Raw genomic sequence first — 23383 nt, forward strand, 5'->3', positions numbered from 1 at the left:
TATTCTAAATTACTTAAAATATCTAGTCTAAAGTTAAATATGCAAATTAATTTATGTATTGTTAAGTTATTTATGCATATTTATTTGAAATCATGCTTTTATTTCCTTCAATTTGTAACACTTGCAAGTTTCTTTCGTAAGCTATACTTTAAGTTTTAAGTTCTTTGTATTTAAGAAATTATTTTTCTCTCTTTTTCATGATTCTGTGACTTGTTTTGACGATGTCTATCAATGCTACTATCTGCTACCTCTATGCACCAGCTGATTGTAAGTGGTTCAAACCAGTTCTGACCAGATCTAGCTGGATTCAACTGCCCCCAATGGCAGTCAGCAAATGAGTGAAAAGCATAAATTATCAAATTATCCAACTAACAAATAAGCTAATAGGATCCATATTGACATGTGCATCGCAGAAAAACCAGATTTTTTCCTTTCAGATTTTGTAATGGCAACATACACATGGAAACCGTAATAATATTGTAGATGTAGTAGTTGCATGCTACATACCCTGTAATAAATCCGCTCCACCAATTGCATGCTGTCATATCATGTGAATCATTGACCCTTGACCCCTGGGCATGGTGATGGATACCTCTTGCTTTTCTCCCAGAATGCTTCATGTACATGTAGGTGGCATAGGAAGTGGTGGTCCCAGCTCACAGCGCCCTCTTTCACTTGAGCTGCCAAGAAGTCTAATCATGGAAGTAAAAAGAGATCTTTTTACCTCTATTGTCTCATTATGAAGTAAAGTGTCCACATTTGTGTTTTCGCAATATAAAAGCCTCTTGTCTTAGCTCCGTTGGTATATAATATTCAATGTTAACAGGTCAAAGTTCATCTTCAGGGAATTTTGCCTTACCTTGTTATGCATATGAGTGAGTGGCAAATGGTCCGTGTTCAAAACTCAGTGGAGTGAATTTCCAAAACATGTGACACTGGCAGCTTCAGCTTGAAATTTAACCCTTTCAGCACCAAATTTTGGTATGAACCTGCACTTTCTTGAACGATTTTGGACCTGTACATTAGGATATGGGGATGAAAGGGTTAAACTTCCTTTACTGAAGAAAACTTTGCTGTGTTCTTTCTCTCTCTGTTTCTGATACAGTACTATGCTTTTTATGGCAAAGCAGCAACCTTCCAGTAGAGTAGATATGCATGCGAGTGTGTGCCCCTTTCTGGCTTGTCCTTCATTCTCCATCTTTTGGTAATGGTGATATCCCAATCCATAGCTGGTTTATTTTCATGCATGTGGTGGCCTTTCCCTCAGCTCTTTTTCTTCATTATTTCCAAACGACAAAAGAATGTAGGTTTGGTCAAATTAGAAATGTCAAGAAGATTTGCTCACACATTGAAGGGATAATCCAAGTGGGAATAACCATATCTTTGTCTTCAAGTAGGTTTCCCAGCAAAATTTTCCACAAAGGATGTGAAAGATAATAAAAGAAATTTAGTATACATGGTTAAGGAACTATAAAACAACGCAACAATGACTATACAATAGTCAGGTATAAGGTTTAGGGTATATGTAGAAAAGTGTGCAGAGTCTGTGGTTTAATAGGCGTCAGAGTTTATTAAATAGAAATATTCCCTGTCCCATCCCTAACAATATTTGACAGCTATGCAAAAGAAAAGGATTGGCGAGGTAATTACAAAAGAATTTGTTAAAGTTTGGCAGGGATATGGTACTGTTAAAATTTGTGTGTGCTTGTGTGAACGTGAAAGTGTGCGTGACAAATATTTTAATAATTTCGCTGTGTTTTTATTTGGTAACCATCATCATGCTTGGCGGGAAATTGTCACGTAGTCCCCAGTAACCATAGTTTCAGCATGAGAAATGCCTCACAATGCATTGTACCATGGTCATGTGAGAACTGTCATAGGTCAACTCTGGAATTCTGGGGACCGGTACAAACCGGTTCTGACTAGATCTGTCTGGATTCAGGATTTGTAATTCACTCAGCATGTATAGTGCCGAGTTTGAACATGCATGGAAGAAATTGCATGTTTTGCTAAACGTGAAGCTGGGCAGCTCTCTGAGTGACATGAATCAGAACAAAATGGTTCTGATCATGTACTTCCCTGATCCTGAAATTTGTGATGATCTAACTGGACATAGTAGGAAGTTCACAGATTTACGACAAATTCTTGAGTTGTTCTTAAAGTTCTCCTGTCAGCCACAGTCCACTCATTCAAGTCATCTGCCATCACAAACAGTGTCACCCAGATGTCACTTCAAAAAAAGCCAGCTGGTTTGAAATTCACGCTCAAGACCAGTGCACAAAACAAGGGCAGCAGAGGTTGCCCCTCTCGTAATAAAACACATTTGATGCTTTTAGACCCCCATTCCTGTACAGCAAAAGTACCCCACTGACTATTTATTCCCTGCCCTTGATATCCTTGTCACGTCACAGCCAACACCGTGCAAACCAAGTTTGATGCCGCCACACTCCATGCTGAACCAGAAAGAGCCGCTCAGAGCAAAATGGTTGATGATGGCACCGGTACAAAGGAGGTAAGGTCATCAGTAGTGTCCGCACGCCTCACATATTTACAAACTCTATCGTCATGTCCGAAGTCCAAATTTATGGGTGAAACTACCCAGCTGAAAACTGGGGAGTGACATCCAACTCTGGTGGTCACCTAGTCACCTAGTCACGAAGGTCTATTGCATACAGTAAATGCCATTTCGCCAAGTTGTCTTCTTGATCGTATTGCTGTTGCTTTAAAATCACATTCAAGAAAATTCAGGCAAAAGTAGGAAACTCTTAAGGGTCAAGTTCAAGTGTAACATGGATTCACCATTGCAAGTTTTTGTGCAATCATAGTTTATACAAAAGCAATTGGAAATCATGACTTATTGACAATCTTAGATATATGCACAAGAATTCTTGACACCTGTTTCTGTTTATTTAATTGCAGATTTGGAGGATTGAGAATTTTGACAAAGTGCCTTTGGAAAAAAATCTGTACGGTCAGTTCTTTGGCGGTGATTGCTATGTCATTAAGTACACCTACGAAGTCAATGGAAAACCAAACTATATCATCTACTACTGGCAGGTAATGTCAGCATCACTTATCCCAGTTTATAGATAGTCTTGGAAAAAAAACAATATCCTTTCTCGTTGTGTGAGAACTTGAGTATTGGTGTAATGTTATCTTTTAGTGCATGACATATGCACAAAATACACCAAATGTAAGATTCAAGTAGAATTTCACTGTGTGAATCAATTGTATGCGCCAAATGGTGGTGGTTTTAAACTTTTTGACATATGTGTCTTTGTAACCAGTACACCGAGAAGAAAGGTATTTTAAATTTTACTAAGTGGTCCCTCTACTTCAGAGTGTTTGGCTAGCTTGAGATATCTCTGCTTTTCTTTACCACATATATTTTGTTGAACACACTTTGCCTTGTCTAAAAATCCAATCCACTGTTGAGAACTTCACCTTCCAACTCGGACAACTTTACAATTTACAAGCTGTCATTTAAAATTGGCAAAATGTTTTTTGAAGGCAAACGTGAACAGAAGCAAACGTTTATAGTGGAAAGTTTAGAAGTGGGTGAAAATGGAATGTACCTCTTGCCATTATTCAATCAACAACTTGTCCTGTTCATTTTCATAGGGGCTGGATTCTACTGCCGATGAGAAGGGAACTTCTGCTGCAATGACTGTTGCTCTTGATGATGAAGTAGGAGGGGCTGCTGTACAGGTAAACAAACAAACAAACAAACAAACAAACAAACAGGCAGACAAACATGCCACTGGGAAAACAAACAGGCAAACAAAACAAAACATAATACTGCAGGAAAAAATCCTGCAGCACTCAGGAAATTATCTGTAGTGTCCGATATATATACAGCACACATGCGACCATACATAAAATGTTACTGAGTTTATCGATCGCACATCATATGAACACACTGTAATGACATATTTTATTGTTCTGAATTTACCTTGTGTTTATATTTGTGTGTTATTTAGAATATTTGTGTGAAAGAGTCAGATTTGACTGCTGTTGTTGCCAGTATTGGATGAGTGAGTGATGTTAAGAGTTGTTTTTTACACATGATGCCTCTGGCTTGACCTTCTGGAGGAAACTGTAGTGTTGCCTCCAGAGGGCGCCAAATATTTAGCAGAAGAGCATTTATTCAGTGATGAAAGCTAGACATTTACCTTAACGTTAGAATGAGTTTCAATAGTAGTGCATACTTCAGAAAGAGAAATTACGCAACTTTCACACTGTTTGTAGTATTTCTGATTGCATAGTCTGCACTTTTTTAGATACTTTGTATCGAGTAAAATCAATTACTCAAACCTGAAAATACAATACCTCTGAGATGTATTTCTATATCAGTTGTACTGTTTTTGAGAGTGAGATTTATCTGCAACAGTCATAATGTGTGTGATAAACAACTCTAGTATGAAGGTATGCTGTGTTGATTGTATTTACTGTGTGTGCATTGCACATAGCTCTCTCTCTCTTTGCAGAAATAGCATGGCTATTCTTGCAAAAGCAGATTTGCTCTGAAACTGGTGAAAATGGTAGCCCAGCAATATGCATTGCTTTTTAAGTAAAGGAAAATTACCTTCTGGCATAATGTATGCTGGCTTTATAATGTTTTCTGTCACAGCTTTTTCAATAGATGCAGTATATATTCTTTCCAATATCGTCCAAGATGAAGAAGTTCTTCGACTAATGCATGTTACGAAAGCAAGGCATTATTCATGAATGACCTCCACAATTTCTTCTGCATCCAAGTTCCCCATTGCTTGCCAGATATCATCCTACCATATTCTTTTACGACGACATCAATAGCGTTCATTCCTTGCCCATACTTGTAAGGTTTCTCTGCTTGTGCAATACTTGTGTTAACCCATGGCAGCAAGTCTTTGTGTTATGTGGTGTTTTGTTCCAGTGTATCAGATCTACAGCTGTATATCTCTTCAAATTCTATTGTTACTATCTCGGTTTAAACTTGTCGGTCACGCACTCATTTTCTTATAGACTGTTCTTTCTTTTGTACACATTTTCTTATAGCCTGGCAGCCATATTCTTTACTTACTGTCTAGCATTTACTTCCTTTTCCTTCTCTCTACCAGCACTGATGCTCTACTTTCTTCTAAACACCCGACTTCTTTTCCTTTTCTTAAGTAGAATACTTTATATCTTCACCTATCAGTCCAGTGTGAGTTTGGGAAAGAATGGTTAATGCTGTAACCTAACCATCCACAACGACACGCCATACTTTCCCTACACTCACGACACATACATGCAAACATATCCATACACGTACACACACTAACACTGCGTTGTGTCACTGTAGTGTGTGAGTGTATGGGTAGTCTTGTTTATCTCTATGGTCTAGGGTCTTCTTGAATATGAAAACATTCCTTCAGCTGTATTGCCCTAAGCATTCCACAAATACTCTTATGTTTATTAAATCTCTGTGCTATCAAATACCTCAGTCAGTTTCTTTCCTGTGTCACTTTCTCTGTAACTATTGCACGTGATGACAATGTCTTCATAAATGTCTTTGCTTTGTGTACATATGTAATCATATGGCTAGATTTTGTCGTGCACTGTCCTAGAGAATGTTATCTGAAACTGTCTCACAGATAGCATGACTGTGTTCAGGGAAATGACGAGTGTTCATTTTCTGTTCATGTTTATATTATTGTTTCCTAAGGAGAATCCTTGTCCTCTGTACAATTTGTTCCTAAAGCTCCTTTTCTGAATTTCAAACATCATCTGTTGCTAATGGCAAACAAACTTTTAATTGCTGCTCTTTCTAGTGCCTCTGTTAACTGCAGTATGCCTGTTGCTTTCCTTGTTGTCTTAATGAATGTAAGTGTGAGATGTTTGTGAGGAAACGGCTCTGAATGTACCGTTAATTTCCGTGTGGATGTGTGTGCATGTCATGGTGTGCAAAACAACAACTTGAGTGGGATATCATGAAGAGCACTGGAAATGGTGTAATCCTGGTCACCTTAACCTGTTCACCCCCAATTCCCTGTAAACAGATCCACAATAACCATTGACAACAATAGATTTGGGCCAAACCATGGTGACGAAAGGGTTAAGGTATCCCATAAGGAGTCTCTGAATTTATTTTATCCAAGCTGTAAACTTTATTGGTGTTCTGTCTTGCTATGTAATACCTTATCCATAATCTGACTGAATACAGTTGCATGTATCATAACTATCAATACATGTTTGAATAATACGCATGCTTTGTTTTGTCTGCATGCGTAAGCATGATGTCATAATATCTGTTTATCTTTTCATACCCCTAACACACTTCAGTCTGTGCACATTGGTTTAAACATTTCTTCCACAATCTCAGTTAACCATTTAGCATGGATAACCACATGTTATAACAATCACAATGTCACTTTTCAGTTACATTTCACAGGAATTATCATGGATGGACTCATACTTATGTTATGCATTTTGTTTTCTTAATAACAGCACAGTTATCTCACTGTAATTTATAACCCAGATAACATTTTGTGTAATGTGTCTGCTATGTTTATCTCCTTGTCCTTTCAATCATGTCTCTATGTGAAACACATGGCACATAGCATGATGTGCTACATGTCACCATGGTGCAAACATAGTCACGTTTGGGCCAATTCACGTTCAATTCAATTATCGTCTCATCTTTGAATATGTTTCTGCTTATTAACTGACTCATTCCTGTACAAAACAACTCACTTCTTACTGGGAGATCTGCTTCTCTGCTAAAGTGATGTTTCTAGTACTGCGTATTGTAGTCCCTGAAATTAATCACCATGGTGACGTGTTTCACTTATATCTATGAGTTTATTTGTACATCTCACAACCTAATTCACTTTCATTTTCAGTTTTCCTTTCATACACAGTCATTCCACATTTGTTTTTATACATGTATGATATTTTGAATCACATATACTTTTCACCTTTTTTGTTCACTTTTCAGTTGATTGCCTCACCAAAAGTTTTCCTTTTCTTATCACATCACACTCTGGTTTCTGAGAATTTACTGATCCCCTAACTCACAATTCAGATTAATGTATGTAGATTTCTGATCACTAACTTAACATTCATGTTATGTTTGTGCATGTTTCAAGACAGCATGTCCTGTTTTTATACTCGTTCATTCATGTTTACAGCGAGTCCAGAAATCACATTCCTTACATCATGCATGTATGTATGAAACATATCTCGGTATGTCTTCCTACCAACTAACAAAAAAACAAGCTTCATTGACACTATCCTTTCATCATGGAACAAAGCACATCCTACTGTTGAGTATATTCCTGTCTGTTTACAAAATTTTCTACAGTTGCTTTCTGAAAAACACGCATCCTACCTGTATATGAAATATACTTCCTCTGTCAGTTTTGAAATTCAAATTAAATGTATGCTATGAATTTCGTGACTGAAATGTCTCTGAAATATTATAATTACAACTTTCAGATGCTTTCAAGCCAAATTTTGTGCATATGACCAATTTATTTGAATGTAACTGCCAACTGTGTTGAGCTATGGCAAAAAAATTCAACATATTCCTGTGATCTTCTGATTGAACTTTTATGAAGTTGTCAGTAATCATTCATAAGCTTCTAATGATCTTCAAGTGGTGATAAAAGTTCTGACATCCCTGAAAAGTACACCTCAAAATGGTTTTGAAGTGATAGTGCTTGAGTTCCTGCGTGAGTGTAGTAGCATGAGATACTAACAAAACCACCAAACTAACACATCGTGTTCATTGTCCACGACAGATGTATGCATGGCTATGTGAAGTTTGTCCATGTGAACGAATCGAAGCTGCCGAATGTCTCGTTTACGTTTTACTAAAACCGCATGTGACCAACTAAACCGAAACTTTATTTTTGTAGATTCGACAAGTGATGGGCAAGGAATGCAATCATTTTCTCGCTATGTTTCAGGGCAAATTAATCATACACCAGGTAAGGTCTTGAACTGGTCTGCGCTCGCCAGTTCTTTTATTTAACTATTTTATTTTCAATTTTGTCTCTTTTTTTCCCTTGTGTGTGACCATCTTTACGGCAGGTTCGAGTTGTTATGGGAAAGGAACCACCCCATATGTTGGCCATATTTGAGGGTACTCTGATCGTACATAAGGTATGGGTATGACACAGTTAATCACGTTCAGAGAGATGTTACTGCCTTGCAGCCCTCTCCTGTCATCTTTCACGTTGTGTGCCGTAATACGTCTGCCACCAACAACCCCTTTGCATCAAGTAGAAAATAGAAATGTAAGACGGGAAATGAAACATTATACAAAGCATGCTATTCATGTAATCTAAATGGTTCTCACAGGATTAACAGCCTTGGTCCCTGTGACTTTTGACACGGTATTTGAAATTTTTGTTCTGAACCACCGCAAATTCTTTGTCAACTGTCTGAGTCATGATAAAATACCCAGTACTCTACATCTAACATCACCTGCGTATATGGCTGACAAATTTCGATTCAAATGGCAAGTCAACCATTGATAACAGCAGTACAGCTTAAATACTAGTTTGTTGTATGTTGACATGCTGAATACTGGGTATTTTGACATGCATCAAGGAGCCGACCAATGAACTCAGTTCGATCCAAGGAACAAAAGAACTCAAAAACCATCATAAGCAACAGTTACCAGGGCTTAAAGAGGAAAGAAAAGCACACTAACAAATTTACAGCTGTATCAATGCCCTAATGTCGTTCATGCGTTGTCTTCTTGAACAAATAATTTAAAATCACAATAACAAGGCTTGTCATCAGTTCTTCTGTGATTTTTCTGATAAAAACAGCCACATCATTCAGCAGCTAAGCACCAACTCTTTCAAAAAAATACTAAAAAACTTACAAAAATGCCCCTTTCTCTGCATTTTGAAATAATCAGCTATCACTTGCATTATTGTAAAAGTACATTGTTTCACACAAATTTTGTAAGAACAACTTTGTCTTTTAATCCTATAATTACGGGTGTGACTACTCAGATACCATTTAAAGAACATGGATCAGTGAAATCAAAGGTCTGGGTCATGGTAACCCTTCCATTGACATTACGCCTGGTGAATTTTGCCTGGATCATGCATGTTACGTGGAGTGCCCAGTGTATAGTATTTTGTGGAAGGTTTTGTTTCATCCGATCATTTTGGTGACTCCATGGGTAAAAACCAATCCTAAATACTCGTCCCACTCCAGAACCATTTCAGTCCCTTCAGAGTTCAGCAACACTGTCAATACTCATGAACACCAATCACTCAATAGTCCTGTGATTGCAGTTTTCACAACATGATGACAACATCCAATCAAATGCACAAATACACGGTTAATTGTCACTCTATGCACCCCCAAAAACAAAACCAACAAAACAAACATGTCCAATTTTACTCGCAGAAAGTAACGATTCAATAAAATTCAATTCAGACTATGATATCTATCATTTATATACTGAAGCAAAATGAAGAGAAACTGCCCTGCTGCAGACATCAAAAGATAAAAATTCATTACCCAGTCTTCGTTTGATTGACATTTACCTGTCTCTTCTCTACATAAGTAGAACAAAAAGACTTACGGACTAACAAAGATAATCCTATAATTGGGTTCTTTGATGTAGATATTAAAATTGTAGTAACTCTTTTGATAATCTTTGATGTAAATTAGTTATATAAATTTCTCCCCACTGTATTACTCATAAATGTGTGTATATATTATAAGTAACCTTTTGGTAAGAATTTAATTATACGTTATATGATAATATCATATAAGTGGTTTGGAGTGGTGTGGATTGCTAAAGACTTACATAATCTAAATGGATACAGACTCATTACATACACATCGTCATTGATGTCTGTATACAACATAAGAAACAATACTCTATATGCAGATCTATAGAATCTATATACATGTACATACAAAGAGAGAGACAAAATAGACAACTACACGCACATGGGATGGAGATAGACACATACTATTTGTACATACATGCACGGGAATATACTTTTGAGCAAGCTCATATATGTACATCATATATGCATAAATACTATTATATAGGAATACATAGATACATACAAGTTTACATATGAGTATTATACAATACACATACAGGCACAAATGCAGTCAGAGAAATGAACAGACAGACATAGATATACAGACAGACAGATGCAGACATTGAATTAACAAGTTCAGAAAAGGATTTTCCTATCCAATATAATCCAATCAAGGTTAACAGGTTGATTTGTGTGATGCACTCACTTGTATGTAGATTGTTAAATATGCACTGAATAACCCCCAATCTGTCGGCTTCAAATTTTCACTACCCTGATATTATCAGGTAAACTTGACACAGCTCTGTGATGTAAATGACTCATTTAGCCAATATATCTTTCTCTACTCTTCTGTACCAATGTACTACTTTGGATATCTTTTGTTTCTCAAAACCACAAATTAGCAAACCCAAGTACAGTTATACTGAAAGATTTACCCCTGCTGGTAGTGAGAGGATGGCGTGCATATATATATATATATATATATATATATATATATATATATATATATATATATATATATATATATATATATATATATATATATATATATATCAGCAAACCACTTTCTTTTGATGGAAATAACTATATCTAATGTTTGTTTGACAGTAATTAGGTTTTTTGTTCATGGAATGATCTGTACGAATACAGTCTTCATGGAGAATAACATCAGAGAAATTTGTTTCGAATACTTTATTTTGGCAATATATTTTTCCATATTGATAGTGGTTCACAATATTTTCACAATTACCCACTGCCCAGCCATGGGTATCGCAGGAATAATTATTGATTTATGTTCTGACAACAAAGACAGCGACATTAAATTTAGAAAATATAAATTGATGAATATAAACTTTTGATATGACATGGTAAAAAATTGAGTCAACTTTACGTATAGAAACATTGATCATAATTACATTACATATTCATTTCAAGTGTGAGTTTTGTCGTTTAATGTAATGTATATCTAATATTCTGAAATGTCATAATCTTTCTATAAGTCTTGCAATTTGGTATTGACAATTACATGAGTATCTATTGTATTGTGTGAAGATTGTAACTGCAATATTTGAAGGAATTGACAGTGGTAATCCTGAATTATACAGCTGTGTGTTTGGGTGACGGCTTTGACATATTTAGTTGTGGTGTTTTGTTGTGATGTCACGTCTCCATACTTTTTCTGGTGTCTTAGTCTTATACTCTTGACATTATCCCTGTACCCAGTATTGTTATATTGACCTAATCTGAACCAAAAAATGAGTTCAGTACTATCAAACGGTTACTCAGGATAGCTTGTATTTCATGCATTTTTTGGAATGTTTGACTGTAATCAGCGGCGTAGAAGTTGCTTGTTCATATCATACCTCTGGTTCTTGTTGTCTTCTTTACAAATTCTAAAATTGCCGAAAAAAATGTCAAAAGATCGTCTTTTGTTTGTAACTGTTTGTAGTATGATAATATACTACTACTTCTTGTCACATTGGAAAATTTGACCATACAGCTTACATTTGAAATGTCTGATGTAGCCCATAAAAAACTAATGTTTTCACAAGGTTTTACAAGGATGATATTAGTGGTGTTTCACTTCAGAAATGATTCCAAAACTGTCTATGTCTCTTTTATTGTTCATTTGTCACAATATATTTGCAGTCTTCAGCACATTTTGACAATGGTGAAGTTATAACGTGCTGTATATCAGGGTACAGCAGTGATATAGTAGATCATCAGTGTGGTAAAGTTATTTTGGAATCATTGTTCAACCAAAAGCTGTTTCGTGGTACTATGATTTCCAGCAAAGTGTTAGACAGAAAATACGTCACCTACATGTATGTTTCAATTGGTTGGTACATTTCTTTCATCGTCAACTGTGATATCAAATACACTGATGTCCCTGTCCTTTGGTGGTTGGTTTACGTTTTACTTGGTTCATAAACACTATGTCACTGATGTAGTTTTCCTGACTTGATGTGAATTTTCTGTCATTGCTTATGGCTGATCCTTGTATCCTTTTGTTTCTTCTTTCTTCATCCATTCAAACTGACAGGGTGGCAAGAGCAGCGCCTTCAAGAACTCCAGTCAAAAGGACAAGGCATACACCGGCGGTGTCAGGATGTTCCAAGTCCGTGGTACCAGTGAACTCGCCACCAAAGCATATGAAGTAAGTACTTGGTGTTTATCAAAAGTGTTGTAACTACTGACATTTTCAAAGGCTAATTAAACATCCCCCAACCCCCTCCCCTGGCATTTTTTCACTATGCAAATGTTACATATGGCTCGGATAATTTGAAAATGTCAGCTTCACAGATACACTGGCTAAATGGAAGTACCCAGAAAACTGCCTTAGAACACTTTAAGTACAGAAAGTCTTCACTGACAAAGACTCCATGCAAAACTTGGAAGTATTTTACAACGGAACAGTGTTCTCTTCTGACTTACAGATTGAGCTCTTGAATTTACCCAACAACTTTTCCCAAAACGTTACTGTCAAATACAATTTCTGATCATTGTTGAGTCTGTGAATGAGTTTCAATCTACATAAAAAGTTTGAAAACAGAAATTTTACATGTTCAATTCCCTCTTTCATTGTACAGGTTGATGCTGTTGCAGCATCATTGAACTCAAACGATGTGTTCGTTCTGCAAACACCAAAGAACATCTATCTTTGGTGTGGCAAGGTAAGTATATTCTTTTTTAAACCTGTTTTTGACTACAAAGGGCTGTTATTGATCCATAAAGTTTGTCCTTCTCCATGGAGACATTTAAATTGTCAGCCAACACAAGAAACTCCAAAATATCATCTCATCTGGACTTCACGAGGTTTTCATTGACAAATAACCATGACGACCTGAAGAAGAATCTGCCACTTGTCTTTGCATGCACTCATATTCACATTAAAAGATCTATCTCAACAACGAATGTGACAGGGTTCCTTGTGTGTTTATGAACTTAAAACATCCTGAAGTATTCGAAGTATTTGTATTTGACTGATGTAGGTGATGATTATTGTCAATAAACCAAGTACCAAAAGCCGACACTGACATTGACAGCTTTGCTGTCCTGTAAACTCTGCTTTCGACCAACATGTTTTCACTGTCCAATGTAACTAGAAAGCAGTGGTCATTGACACTTGAGGGCGCTCTTTTGGAGGGCCTTATCGTGGAAATTGCATTTTGAGAAAATCCTAATAGTTCTTTTTGCTTGCCCGTAGGCTGCATAAATTTAATTTATTAAAAAAAGAAAGGTATGATATTACTTCAAATGCACTGTCAGTGTGTTTGCAGACACCGATTTTAGTTAGTGCACAATGACTGTTAATCTTATGGCACAAACAACATTTTAGTAAACTAAATAGAAATGGAATATTGCACTGTTGACATGAAGTTTTGTTTCTTTGGTTTTTCTTACACACAGGGATGCAGTGGTGATGAGAGAGAACTAGCCAAACAAATTTGCAAATCTATTTCTCAACGGTGAGTATACCAGTGATCCATTTTCTCCATGAACATTGACCTCTTCAGCCCTACAATGAAACTTCTTGAACACCAAACGATAATGTCAAAAGTACTATGAATATTGCGTTGTTATGTCAAAAAAAGTATCAATGGCAGTGGTATACTTGGAATTATTATACACCTGCATCTGTAACCTATGGAGTTTCGTCGTACAGTAAGTTTCGGTATCAGAGGACGCGGAGTCCAATAACTTTTGGTGTTATTGGACGCTATTTGACCTTTGACCTCAAAACACCTTACATCAGCGCGGGGAAAAAGGAGAGATGATTTTAAATTTTTAACAAAAAATATTCTTCTAAACATTCAGTACTTCACAACGTTAATAGTGGTGAATCAAAAACCTGTGAATTTGAGTGAAATTATGCTGTTAACCTACTATTTCTCTCACGTACACTGCGCTGCGCAGGATTGAAATTTCGTTCTGTGCACTTAGCAGAAGTGCTGAACGCATTCTCAGTTTGCTCACGATCGCTCAGTGCAGTGCGGGACGGGCATCCCAAAAACGCACTAATTTTGACTTTTTCGCGGTAAAATTAGACTAAAAAAGGTGTATGATAATAAGGTTATTCACAAAATACCGGGATTTATGTCCTCGTACATTGTATGCTTCGGTACTGTCCTCGACGCTATGCATCTCAGACAATACCTCCGCTGCACGATGTACTCTGACATAAATCCCAGTATTTTGTAAATAACCTTATATTACTGATATTACTGCAGGGATAAATCATATGTATTCATTGCACAGCAATGTAAATGAATAAGTTACTCTACCCTTGGTGATTAAACCCTCTATCCAAGGACACGTGGTTCAACCTTACTGCTTTCACATATGTAGTTGTGCATACATCATGTGCTTTGACAGAGGATTGAAAGGGCAGACATTGCTGCACATGTGTATAGTCCACGTTGGTATTTGAGTCACTCATACGATCTCATCTAGTAAAATGATTATAAGGCCAAGCAATGTAGCTCTAAATCTCGAGAAATTTTTCACTATTTATGTTTTAATGTCAACTACATTTTCTGTTCTATTCACCAAAGCCTGTTGAGATATACAGTATTCAGCTTGTCAACTCAGCCTGTACATATGTAGACTGCATTGTTGTTGTTGACAAGGGAATTCTGGCCTAGACTAGAATTCAAATGTAAACAATAACAGTGCATTTTACATGTACAGACACTTTTTTGACAAGCTATACATTTGGTGAACGTGCTTTAGGAAGTAAAACAGGATATTGCCATTGACAATATAGAACAAAAACTGAAAAAAAAATCATCAATTCCAGCTATTGGCCTTTTAGGACCGTGAACAGATCAAGTTAGTTTATCGAATCTTCCTTCTTTTGATGAATCTCCCTTCTTTCAACAGTACAGAAAATTGTCATTTTACTCCCATTAGATAATTCCTAGATTGAGCCAAAATCCCCTGAAATGTTGATGTGCTTTCTTTGACAGTGAATACACAATGGTCCCTGAAGGCCAGGAACCAACCGACTTCTGGAGCTCTATCGGAGGAAAAGCACCCTACGCATCAACACCAAGATTGCAGGTTCGTTCACACAGTTTATCAAAAATACACCATTTCTTCCCGGCCACTCCTGATAAGCACGGCGCCATATCATCCTCATGGTAGAAATAATAACTTGTCTTGGGGTGCCTTTGATGATGAATAAATATAAAATACCCCCTAAGATGATGTGAAATTGTACCACAGCTTCAAGGGCCCTGCATTCTTCAGGTTTGCCTCGTCTTCCTCATTATACTGCAATTGTCAGTTACCTCAGGTTCAGGACATTTATTAACCACTGAAATACCTGAGATGCCAAATTTACCAGTGAGGAAATATTTTTTGCCTCGTAAATGTCAAGCTATTGTTCAAGTTTATTACATTGTAGTGTACATGGGAAAAGAGACCAATGAGTTGTTAAATTCATGGTTAAAGTAGTTTGCGCTGTGAAACAGAAAAACTGAAACTTTTGCTCAAACTTTCCATGGAGTAACTTTAACCTCTTTCATTTAAAAGTAACAAAGAACAAAATCAGGGGTTACCATGCAACATTTGGTACGAAAGAAATAAATCATGGAATGTTTACCAACACTTATTTCAGTTGCAAATGCTGGCCAATCCTGAGGTATGACTCTGTAAGGGGAAATTTTTGATTTTCACGAAAATAAACCAGTGAAAACTTCATTTACTCACTATGTTGCCTGACTAAAAAAATATTGAAAAAGTTTGAGAGTCCAAATACCTGTTCCTGAGGCGTGTTTTATGTTAATATCAGATGCCTTCTGTTTTCCACAAAAAAGAAACTTGTAAAAAATTAGTTTACTCCATGAGCTTCAAAATGAGCCCCCACAAAAGGTATAAAAAGGTTGAAAGTCTGAATATCTGTCCCAAAGGTGGATTTTACCTTTAAATGTATAAATGTGTTAACCCTTTGAGTGCCAAAGTCGATTTTTGTTGCCTTTATACAATGTAACGCCAACAATTTCTTTCAGATGTAGACAATTTTTTCTGATTTTTCCCCAAATTTTGGTTAAAAAGTGTAGGCCATGAAAATTTATGTCCCTTTTGTCCAAAATCATGGAAAAAATTACAGAAAATTCATAAAAATCGGTAAAATGTTGCCCTGATGTGTTTTGGGGAAAAATTACAGTGCTCAAAGGTATGTATCTGTCACCACTTTAGGAATCAGAATTGGACCACCCTCCACGTCTCTTCCAATGTTCAAATGCCTCCGGTAGCTTCCGAGTGGAAGAAGTTGACGACTTCACTCAAGAGGATTTGATTGAAGATGATGTGATGTTGCTTGATACATGGGATGAGGTGAGTGTGAATGTCTAGTGTTGTGACATCATCATTTTAGGTCAGAAGGAGTGAATTCAATACAGTCTTGGGATATCAACTTAAACAGTCAGTCTTTTGCTATTGGATACAAATTAGGTTATACCAAGAATCTGCATACATGTTCAAAAAGGCTTACACAAAGTGTGCCTCCAGAGCAAATTTTATTTTGCAGTGAATCAAGAAGGTTTCTTCAATGCAAAAAAAACCCCTTCCATGTATTACATATACTGGAACAGCACTGACTTCTTGCCAAATATTGTTCAATTGAATTCAAAAGTGTCATTAGGGAGAGAGCATGGTTCTTTCACAAGTGGCTAGCTCAGATAGAGCCAGTGTTCAACTTACAAATGTTACAACTCGTATAGAACAACCAATTATGCAGATTATGACATCACCACTCTGGATAAAACTCTTTTCCGTTACAAAGTTTCTCTATCAATATCTCTTCCATATTGGTATTAAGCAGAATGTGTTCATGTGCGGTACAAGTAGCTGTACATCAAAGATTGTAATCACCCTAACTACTAGTATGATACTGTTATTTGTCAATCAGTGGCTGCCCCAGAATCATTCCCTGTGTCATAATTTCTCTTGTTTCTTCATGACAGCTCTTCATCTGGATCGGATCTGGCGCTAATGACACAGAGAAGAAAGAATCCATCAACACTGCAAGAGTGAGTTTGATTGCAAGGAAATTTTCTTCGAGTGACTCAAATCCAGTTGTCTAGTTGATGTGTCAGTTATTAGAAACTGGTAACATTTATGTTTTCAAACTTGATATAGGGTTGTTTGTATCACTCCGTCTGCAATGAAAAAGTTCATTTTATAATGGTCTTCAGGACCAGCTGGATGTCCATACTGAAAAAAGTTTTATTGCATTTCTCGCAAAAATTGTTCCAGATTTTCTGATGTCCAAAATAATCAACCAACATAATCATTCCTTTTATGAAATTTTTGATCGTGAATTCAGTGAGAGTAGGACTACAGACAGCAGAAATCCCCCCTGAATACATATACTTGCAGCGGAAATTACATTCCCCTGAATGTGTGTATAGCAATATACTTTTTCCACTCTATCACTCATACTACTTATCATGACAAAGTCCTTAAGCTAGCATCATGACAATTTTTCTAAATATTCAAAATCAGCACAGCATGTTGCATGCATTCATGTCTTCACTTTTTGCCGTGTGTTTACAGGATTACATCAAAACGGATCCCAGTGGCAGAGATGAAGACACGCCATTGATTGCTGTCAAGCAAGGCTTTGAACCCCCTACATTTACTGGCTGGTTCATGGCCTGGAATCCCAGGAAATGGAGTGTAAGTGGTTTTCCGTCTTGCAGCTTCTCAGTTGTATCGTATAGATTCATGGATGAATCAGTGTAAATGATTTTAAAATGTCACATTTGTTTGTCAGAGATAATTGCGATGGCAATTTGTCAAAAGTTTTAGTAAGGAAAACCCAACATAGTTTTGGTAAAAGGAGTAGAACAAGGAACTGTATATTACAGGCTGATCAGTTACAGCTTATGAATCTGTAAGATTGCCTTCTTATAGACACTGCAGCATCATCTCTTATGTAAGTGTAAAACGTTTCCGTTCAAAATATTTGTGATAGCTGTTTTGATAGCTGTGACACCTTTTTAACCTGGTCTCTTTGGAATCACAGGAGGGTAAGAGCTATGAGCAGTTGAAGGCTGAACTTGGAGAGCAGAATGCTGGAGTCAAAGTTATTTCATCAGTAAGTTACTCTTTTCACCTCTATGTTTTGATCAAATCCAATTGTTTTGTATGGCAAAACTGGAGACAAATATGGGCAAGTAGTTTTCATTACTATGACACCATTTTGTTTATTTAACAAATAACACTGGCAAAATAGTTGGCTGTTGCATAGCAAACCATATAAGAAAATCAGTTTTCCATTGCATTGCATTAGAGTTTGTACATACAAAATATTAACCCATTGAGCACCAAAGTCAATTTTTGTTGCCTTTATTAACTGTTCCCAAGTGAGAGTTTTTTTCTGATTTTTGCACAAATTTTGATAAAAAACTGAAGCCAATGAATTGTGATGTCCAATTGGTCCAAAATTATCAAAAAAATTGCAGGAAAATTTGTAAAACTTGGTAAAATGTGGCACTAAAATTTTGGTCGGAAAAATTACAGCACTCAAAAGATTAAAAGCTTTTTTTGGTGAGGGAGTTTGGTGATAAACAGGAAAACAAAGGTACACAAAAATTTTTTCAGCCAGCTCTCATTGTGGTACATATGCCAGAAAGTTCTTGCATATCATACAACACAAATTATTTGAAAAAACTTTGTGCAGAAAATGTGTAAACATCATGTCTACAAATTGTTTGCATATTATAACAACACAAATTATTCCAAAAAAACTGTGTGCAGAAAATGTATAAACATTATGTCTAGGCAAGCTCACACTTGTTCCAAAAAGCACAAAAATGCAAACTTTGCATGAAGTGCAATTATTTCAAAATTCTAGGAGAAAAAAAAGCAAAATCATCATATTATTACAACATTGGTGACACTTGAACTCTCTAGAACTGTATAATGTTGATGATGTCGTGAAGTCTTAATACATATCATATCACTTACCCAGAACAATAGACATTTCTCAAGCATGTTAGGCTTTTGGTAGGAACTATGAGTTTAGCAAAGATTATCCAATGTCTCCAGCATTTACTGGTCGACAGATCAGTAGTCTTGAAAGTCAGTTTCAGGACACTGTAAATTTTACACAGCTTCCCTGACAGACTCCAGTCCATGAGATATATGCAAATCTATAGATTTTCACAAAACATATTTGTGCTATTGAAGCAAAATGGTGGATCTAGGCCGCTGTACTCCTCAATTTTCTTTATTTTAAAACCCAAGAAAGTTCAAACACAATATCAGAAGTGTGTTAAAATATTCAACATCATTTTGCAAGTTGAGGTGATGAATAATTGATCTCGATTAGTAATAAATTGTGCAGATATTTCAAATTGTAAGTCACAAATGATGAGAAGATGGACAACCTAACATGTTGTTTCTTCTGTAGGATTTGAATGTCGGCCCGTCTGCAGGATCTGCCGCAGCTGAGGACCCCTCAAGCTATCCAAAATTTCCTTTGGATCAACTTCAGGCTGAAGAGCTACCCGTTGGTGTCGATGCAACAAAGAAAGAAGTATGTCAGAGTCTGTGCTTTCTCAAGATCTTTGCAAAAACCAGATTCACATATTAAAGCCATGGCGTTAGTTTGTGTCATGATAGTGTAGAATATACAGTAAAGGAGTGTGAATTACTGGCTTTTTAGTAAATACAATTACTTTAATTGATCTTTGTTCATATGACACTATTGGAACTAATTTGGGAGAATAGGATATTGTAGTAAAAAAGTTATTGTTGCTCATCTACCTTTCTTTTCATGCAATTCACTTGTTTTATTGGTACTTTGTAATATTGCAACTTTCAGCCATACAGCAACCAACATTTTTTATAAATTTGAACAATGGAAAATTCCCATCCTTCCAAATTAGTTCCAATCGTGTTATATATGTAATTTCCTTGTACTGAAACTATAGAACACTTTCTAGTTGATCTGTGCTAATCTGGTATCCTCTTAAATCCTTCTCTGTCCAGTTTTACTTGTCTGATGAAGATTTCAAGAACGCATTTGGGATGGATTTTGCAAGCTATAATTCTAAACCACAGTGGAAGAAAAACGACTTGAAGAAGAAAGCTGGCCTTTTCTAAACTGAAATTTTCATTTGTAGATAGAATAAGTGTAGAATGGTGCTGGAAAAGCAAAAAAAATACTTTTGTACTATTTTTCTCTCTGAAATATAGTAAACTCTAGCCAAATATTTTTTTTTGTAATCTGAAGTAGATTAATCATATTACTCTCGAATATTCACAATCAAAATTTAAAAGGAAATGTAAATTTCAAAGTGTCCTTAGGTGGCGCTTGTCATGTGACTGTCATGTGATGCATAAGTGACACTTCACTGACAGGTCGTGTAAACAGTGAAAGGAGTCTAGTGGTATTAAGAACTGTGCATCTACAAAGCTTTGTCAACATATCTGTAACTCCTACCAAAGTTGCAATGTTATCAAAATGAGGCAATGATCAAGTTGTAATAAACAAGCAATATGAAATTTGTAGATATTTTAATAAGTAGAGAAGCCATAAGATGTGGTGTAGGCAGTGGAAAAATCTATTTCAAACAAGATTTCCAACTTTATTCGGTTTTTACCCTTGTTCCATTGTAACTTAATTGACACCAGATTTTATTCATTCTTGCCTGTGTTTTTCCGTTATTGTACTTTTAAAGCGTCAAGCAATACACAGATATTCTTTACATTTTTTTATGTTTGCATGATAGTTTCATCATGGGCTAGGGTACATTGTATGACATTTTATCACTGTCATGTGGTGGTCATGTGACAATCACATGGTCAGCAATTACCTAGGTCCCCCTATTTTTAGACATGTTTGGGTTGTATGGTGAGTTCAGTTGCATCGCTACCATTGGTAGTTGCAGTCATAGCCATTTTTAAAATCAACTTCCATGCTTGATCACGATTTTCAGGCACACACCAAAATCTAACTAAGGTCTTCTTTTTTTGAACCTACTGATGTAAACCATGTATAAAATTTTTACCGAGAGAGGTGCTTGAAACTCGCTGTTGAATGTGTAATCATGAACTAGCTGTACAACTCAATTTACCCACAAGATTACATATCCAAAACTTTCTGTGATTTCATGACCGAACACATGTTCCACTGTACAGAGTGTCGCGAAGTATTCCATATAACTGGAAAGATTTGGGCAAACAGGCACTAACATATTATATGTACAAGAAAAACACCTTGTTAGAAATGGTTTAACATGATCTGCAAAAAAATCTGAAAAAAGTAATATATAGCATGACATATGTTTCCTAATCAAAGTATCAAGTCAGATGAGAAGGCTAAGTTAAATTTGCAGTGGTGCTGTCATCAAAAGTTTCATTTTCAAGTTTAGCTGTGAAATAAATTTTGACTTCTTTTCATGATCGTATGCTTGAATTTAGTCAGGTTGGGATGGCAAGGAAGATCAGCAAAATCATGGAAAAAATTAGCAAGGAGAAGCATGTACTGTATAATTTAGTCAAGTATTTTTTGTACCCATAGTAGAGTACAGATACCCTTAGATATGTAGCTGTAGACAAGGTGAGCCACACTTTAGGAGGAAGTCCACATTCTCTGTTTAAATGAATTGCTACTAAAATATTAAAATTTGCAGCTTTCCAATACAGATCTCGGGGCGTGTCATTTTTTTTGCCACTTTGTGGCTTGTTTTTGTGAGCACTATAGCATCATCATAGTGTGAGTGTGTGTGGTGGGGGAGAGAGAGAGAGAGAGAGAGAGAGAGAGAATGGTATGGATGTTAAACTCGAAATTTATGAGCTTGTTATTGCAAAATTTGATAGGGAGGTTATGCCCCCCTCCTCCCGAGATAAAATTCTTTTTTTCTGTCCTTGAATTTTCTTCAAATCTGCCCTCCACCGGGTAAAAAAACCCCCCAAAATGCAACAAAACACATTACATAAAACATAATGTAAATAAATGTACTAAATATTTCTATGTATATCTTCGATGGCTTTGTAAAGAAAATGGCATTTTCAACTGTGTTTTTTTTCATCATTTTGCACCAAAACCTAACTGCCTACGGATGCAAACAAAGGATTTTATGAGGCCTTAGTATGGTTCTTTCATAGATCATCCATGGTTTCTTTGCATCATCATCTGATTACAATGACATCTTTGATGAGTTCTGTAAAGTTTGGTGTTTCATGCCATGTGCTGTCTTTACAAATGTGACTGAGCTGTGCCCGCAGCCCCTGACTGCAAAGTGGATGCATGAAACCACTTTTTCACAGAATTTTCCAGTACCAGTTGTAGCCAAACTGTCGATGATGACCATGTAGTAAATATTAGGGTACTGATGATTATTGAAAATTTCAGGATATCTTGTGATGTTATCATGATCCTACATGATGCTATGGTCAAACCATCAAAAATCTATCATTAGAGTAGAGGATTAGATAATGTGTGACAGTTCATGTCAACTCAGAAAGTTCAACCAGGGACATTGTTTTCAATAAATGTGGACCAACAAGGGGGGCTTCAAGATGCTCTAGTGAACAAAGATATTTCAATCAGGACTAACACGATATCAATGATATCCAATCAAGAGCAGTAATACAGATCCTAATTTACAATGACGAACTATTCAGAAACCTTCAGCAACAACATAGATGTGGAAAAACAATATCCAACAATGGTAAAAGATCTTACGAGGCTGCATTTGCTGTAACCGTGGATGGGGTGTTTGAGTATTTTTGGTAAAGTTTGTAAAATGCAATTTCTTGTTCTTTGTGTCAAAATCTTGTGTAACTTGAATGTCAACACAACTCATACCTGTGTAATTGCAGTGCACAAACACACAGACATACAATGTTTGGCAGTAAAGGAAGTGCTTTATTAACCGCGCAAAAGAACACAAACACGCTACAAGGAGTAAAGCACCTCAACACCTACAGTAAAGTAACAACAGTAGGTATTGAAAGAAACAGCAGTAAAGTGACATAAAGTGAGCGAAGTTCAAGTGTGAAACACAAGGTCTATCAACAATTACAGAGAGAGGGGAATGAGCTGTAAATGACTGATGCAAGGTACAAGGGCGGGAAATATGAGGGGGGGGGGGGGGGGAGAACAAGACAACAGCAGCCAAGCAGTCAAACAGATGCATGCTGGGAAGAATTTCCCGTAAGAGTAGACTGAGGGCGCTAATATGACAGCAGTGCAGTGCAGAGAAAAACCTGCTACGTGCTGCAATTACACAAATTTAGTAAACAAAATTGAATACAATTGCAACGCACAAACACACAGACATACAATGTTTGGCAGTAAAGTGCTTTATTAACCCACA

The 23383-nt window shown here is 36.4% G+C and overlaps 1 protein-coding gene across 2 annotated transcripts in view; it reads left to right on the plus strand.

The window, feature by feature from the left end:
• Window positions 1-21706, plus strand: part of LOC139143594 (advillin-like) — a 69380-nt gene extending 47674 nt beyond the window's left edge. Inside the window, exons 10-23 of one of the 2 annotated variants that reach the window (XM_070714055.1) lie at window positions 2412-2512; window positions 2920-3057; window positions 3622-3708; window positions 7881-7952; window positions 12088-12201; window positions 12635-12718; window positions 13455-13513; window positions 15014-15107; window positions 16248-16385; window positions 17015-17080; window positions 17607-17729; window positions 18079-18150; window positions 19468-19593; window positions 20049-21706. In XM_070714055.1, the coding sequence (XP_070570156.1) occupies window positions 2412-2512; window positions 2920-3057; window positions 3622-3708; window positions 7881-7952; window positions 12088-12201; window positions 12635-12718; window positions 13455-13513; window positions 15014-15107; window positions 16248-16385; window positions 17015-17080; window positions 17607-17729; window positions 18079-18150; window positions 19468-19593; window positions 20049-20162 (1388 nt within the window). In that variant the 3' untranslated portion in view covers window positions 20163-21706. Of the gene's footprint in view, window positions 1-2411; window positions 2513-2919; window positions 3058-3621; window positions 3709-7880; window positions 7953-8055; window positions 8128-12087; window positions 12202-12634; window positions 12719-13454; window positions 13514-15013; window positions 15108-16247; window positions 16386-17014; window positions 17081-17606; window positions 17730-18078; window positions 18151-19467; window positions 19594-20048 lie in introns of both variants that reach the window. The other variant, XM_070714054.1, reaches the window with a different exon arrangement.
• The last annotated feature ends 1677 nt before the right edge of the window (window positions 21707-23383 follow it).

The sequence above is a fragment of the Ptychodera flava genome, chromosome 11 (assembly GCF_041260155.1).
Source record: "Ptychodera flava strain L36383 chromosome 11, AS_Pfla_20210202, whole genome shotgun sequence".
Classification (NCBI taxonomy): domain Eukaryota; kingdom Metazoa; phylum Hemichordata; class Enteropneusta; family Ptychoderidae; genus Ptychodera; species Ptychodera flava.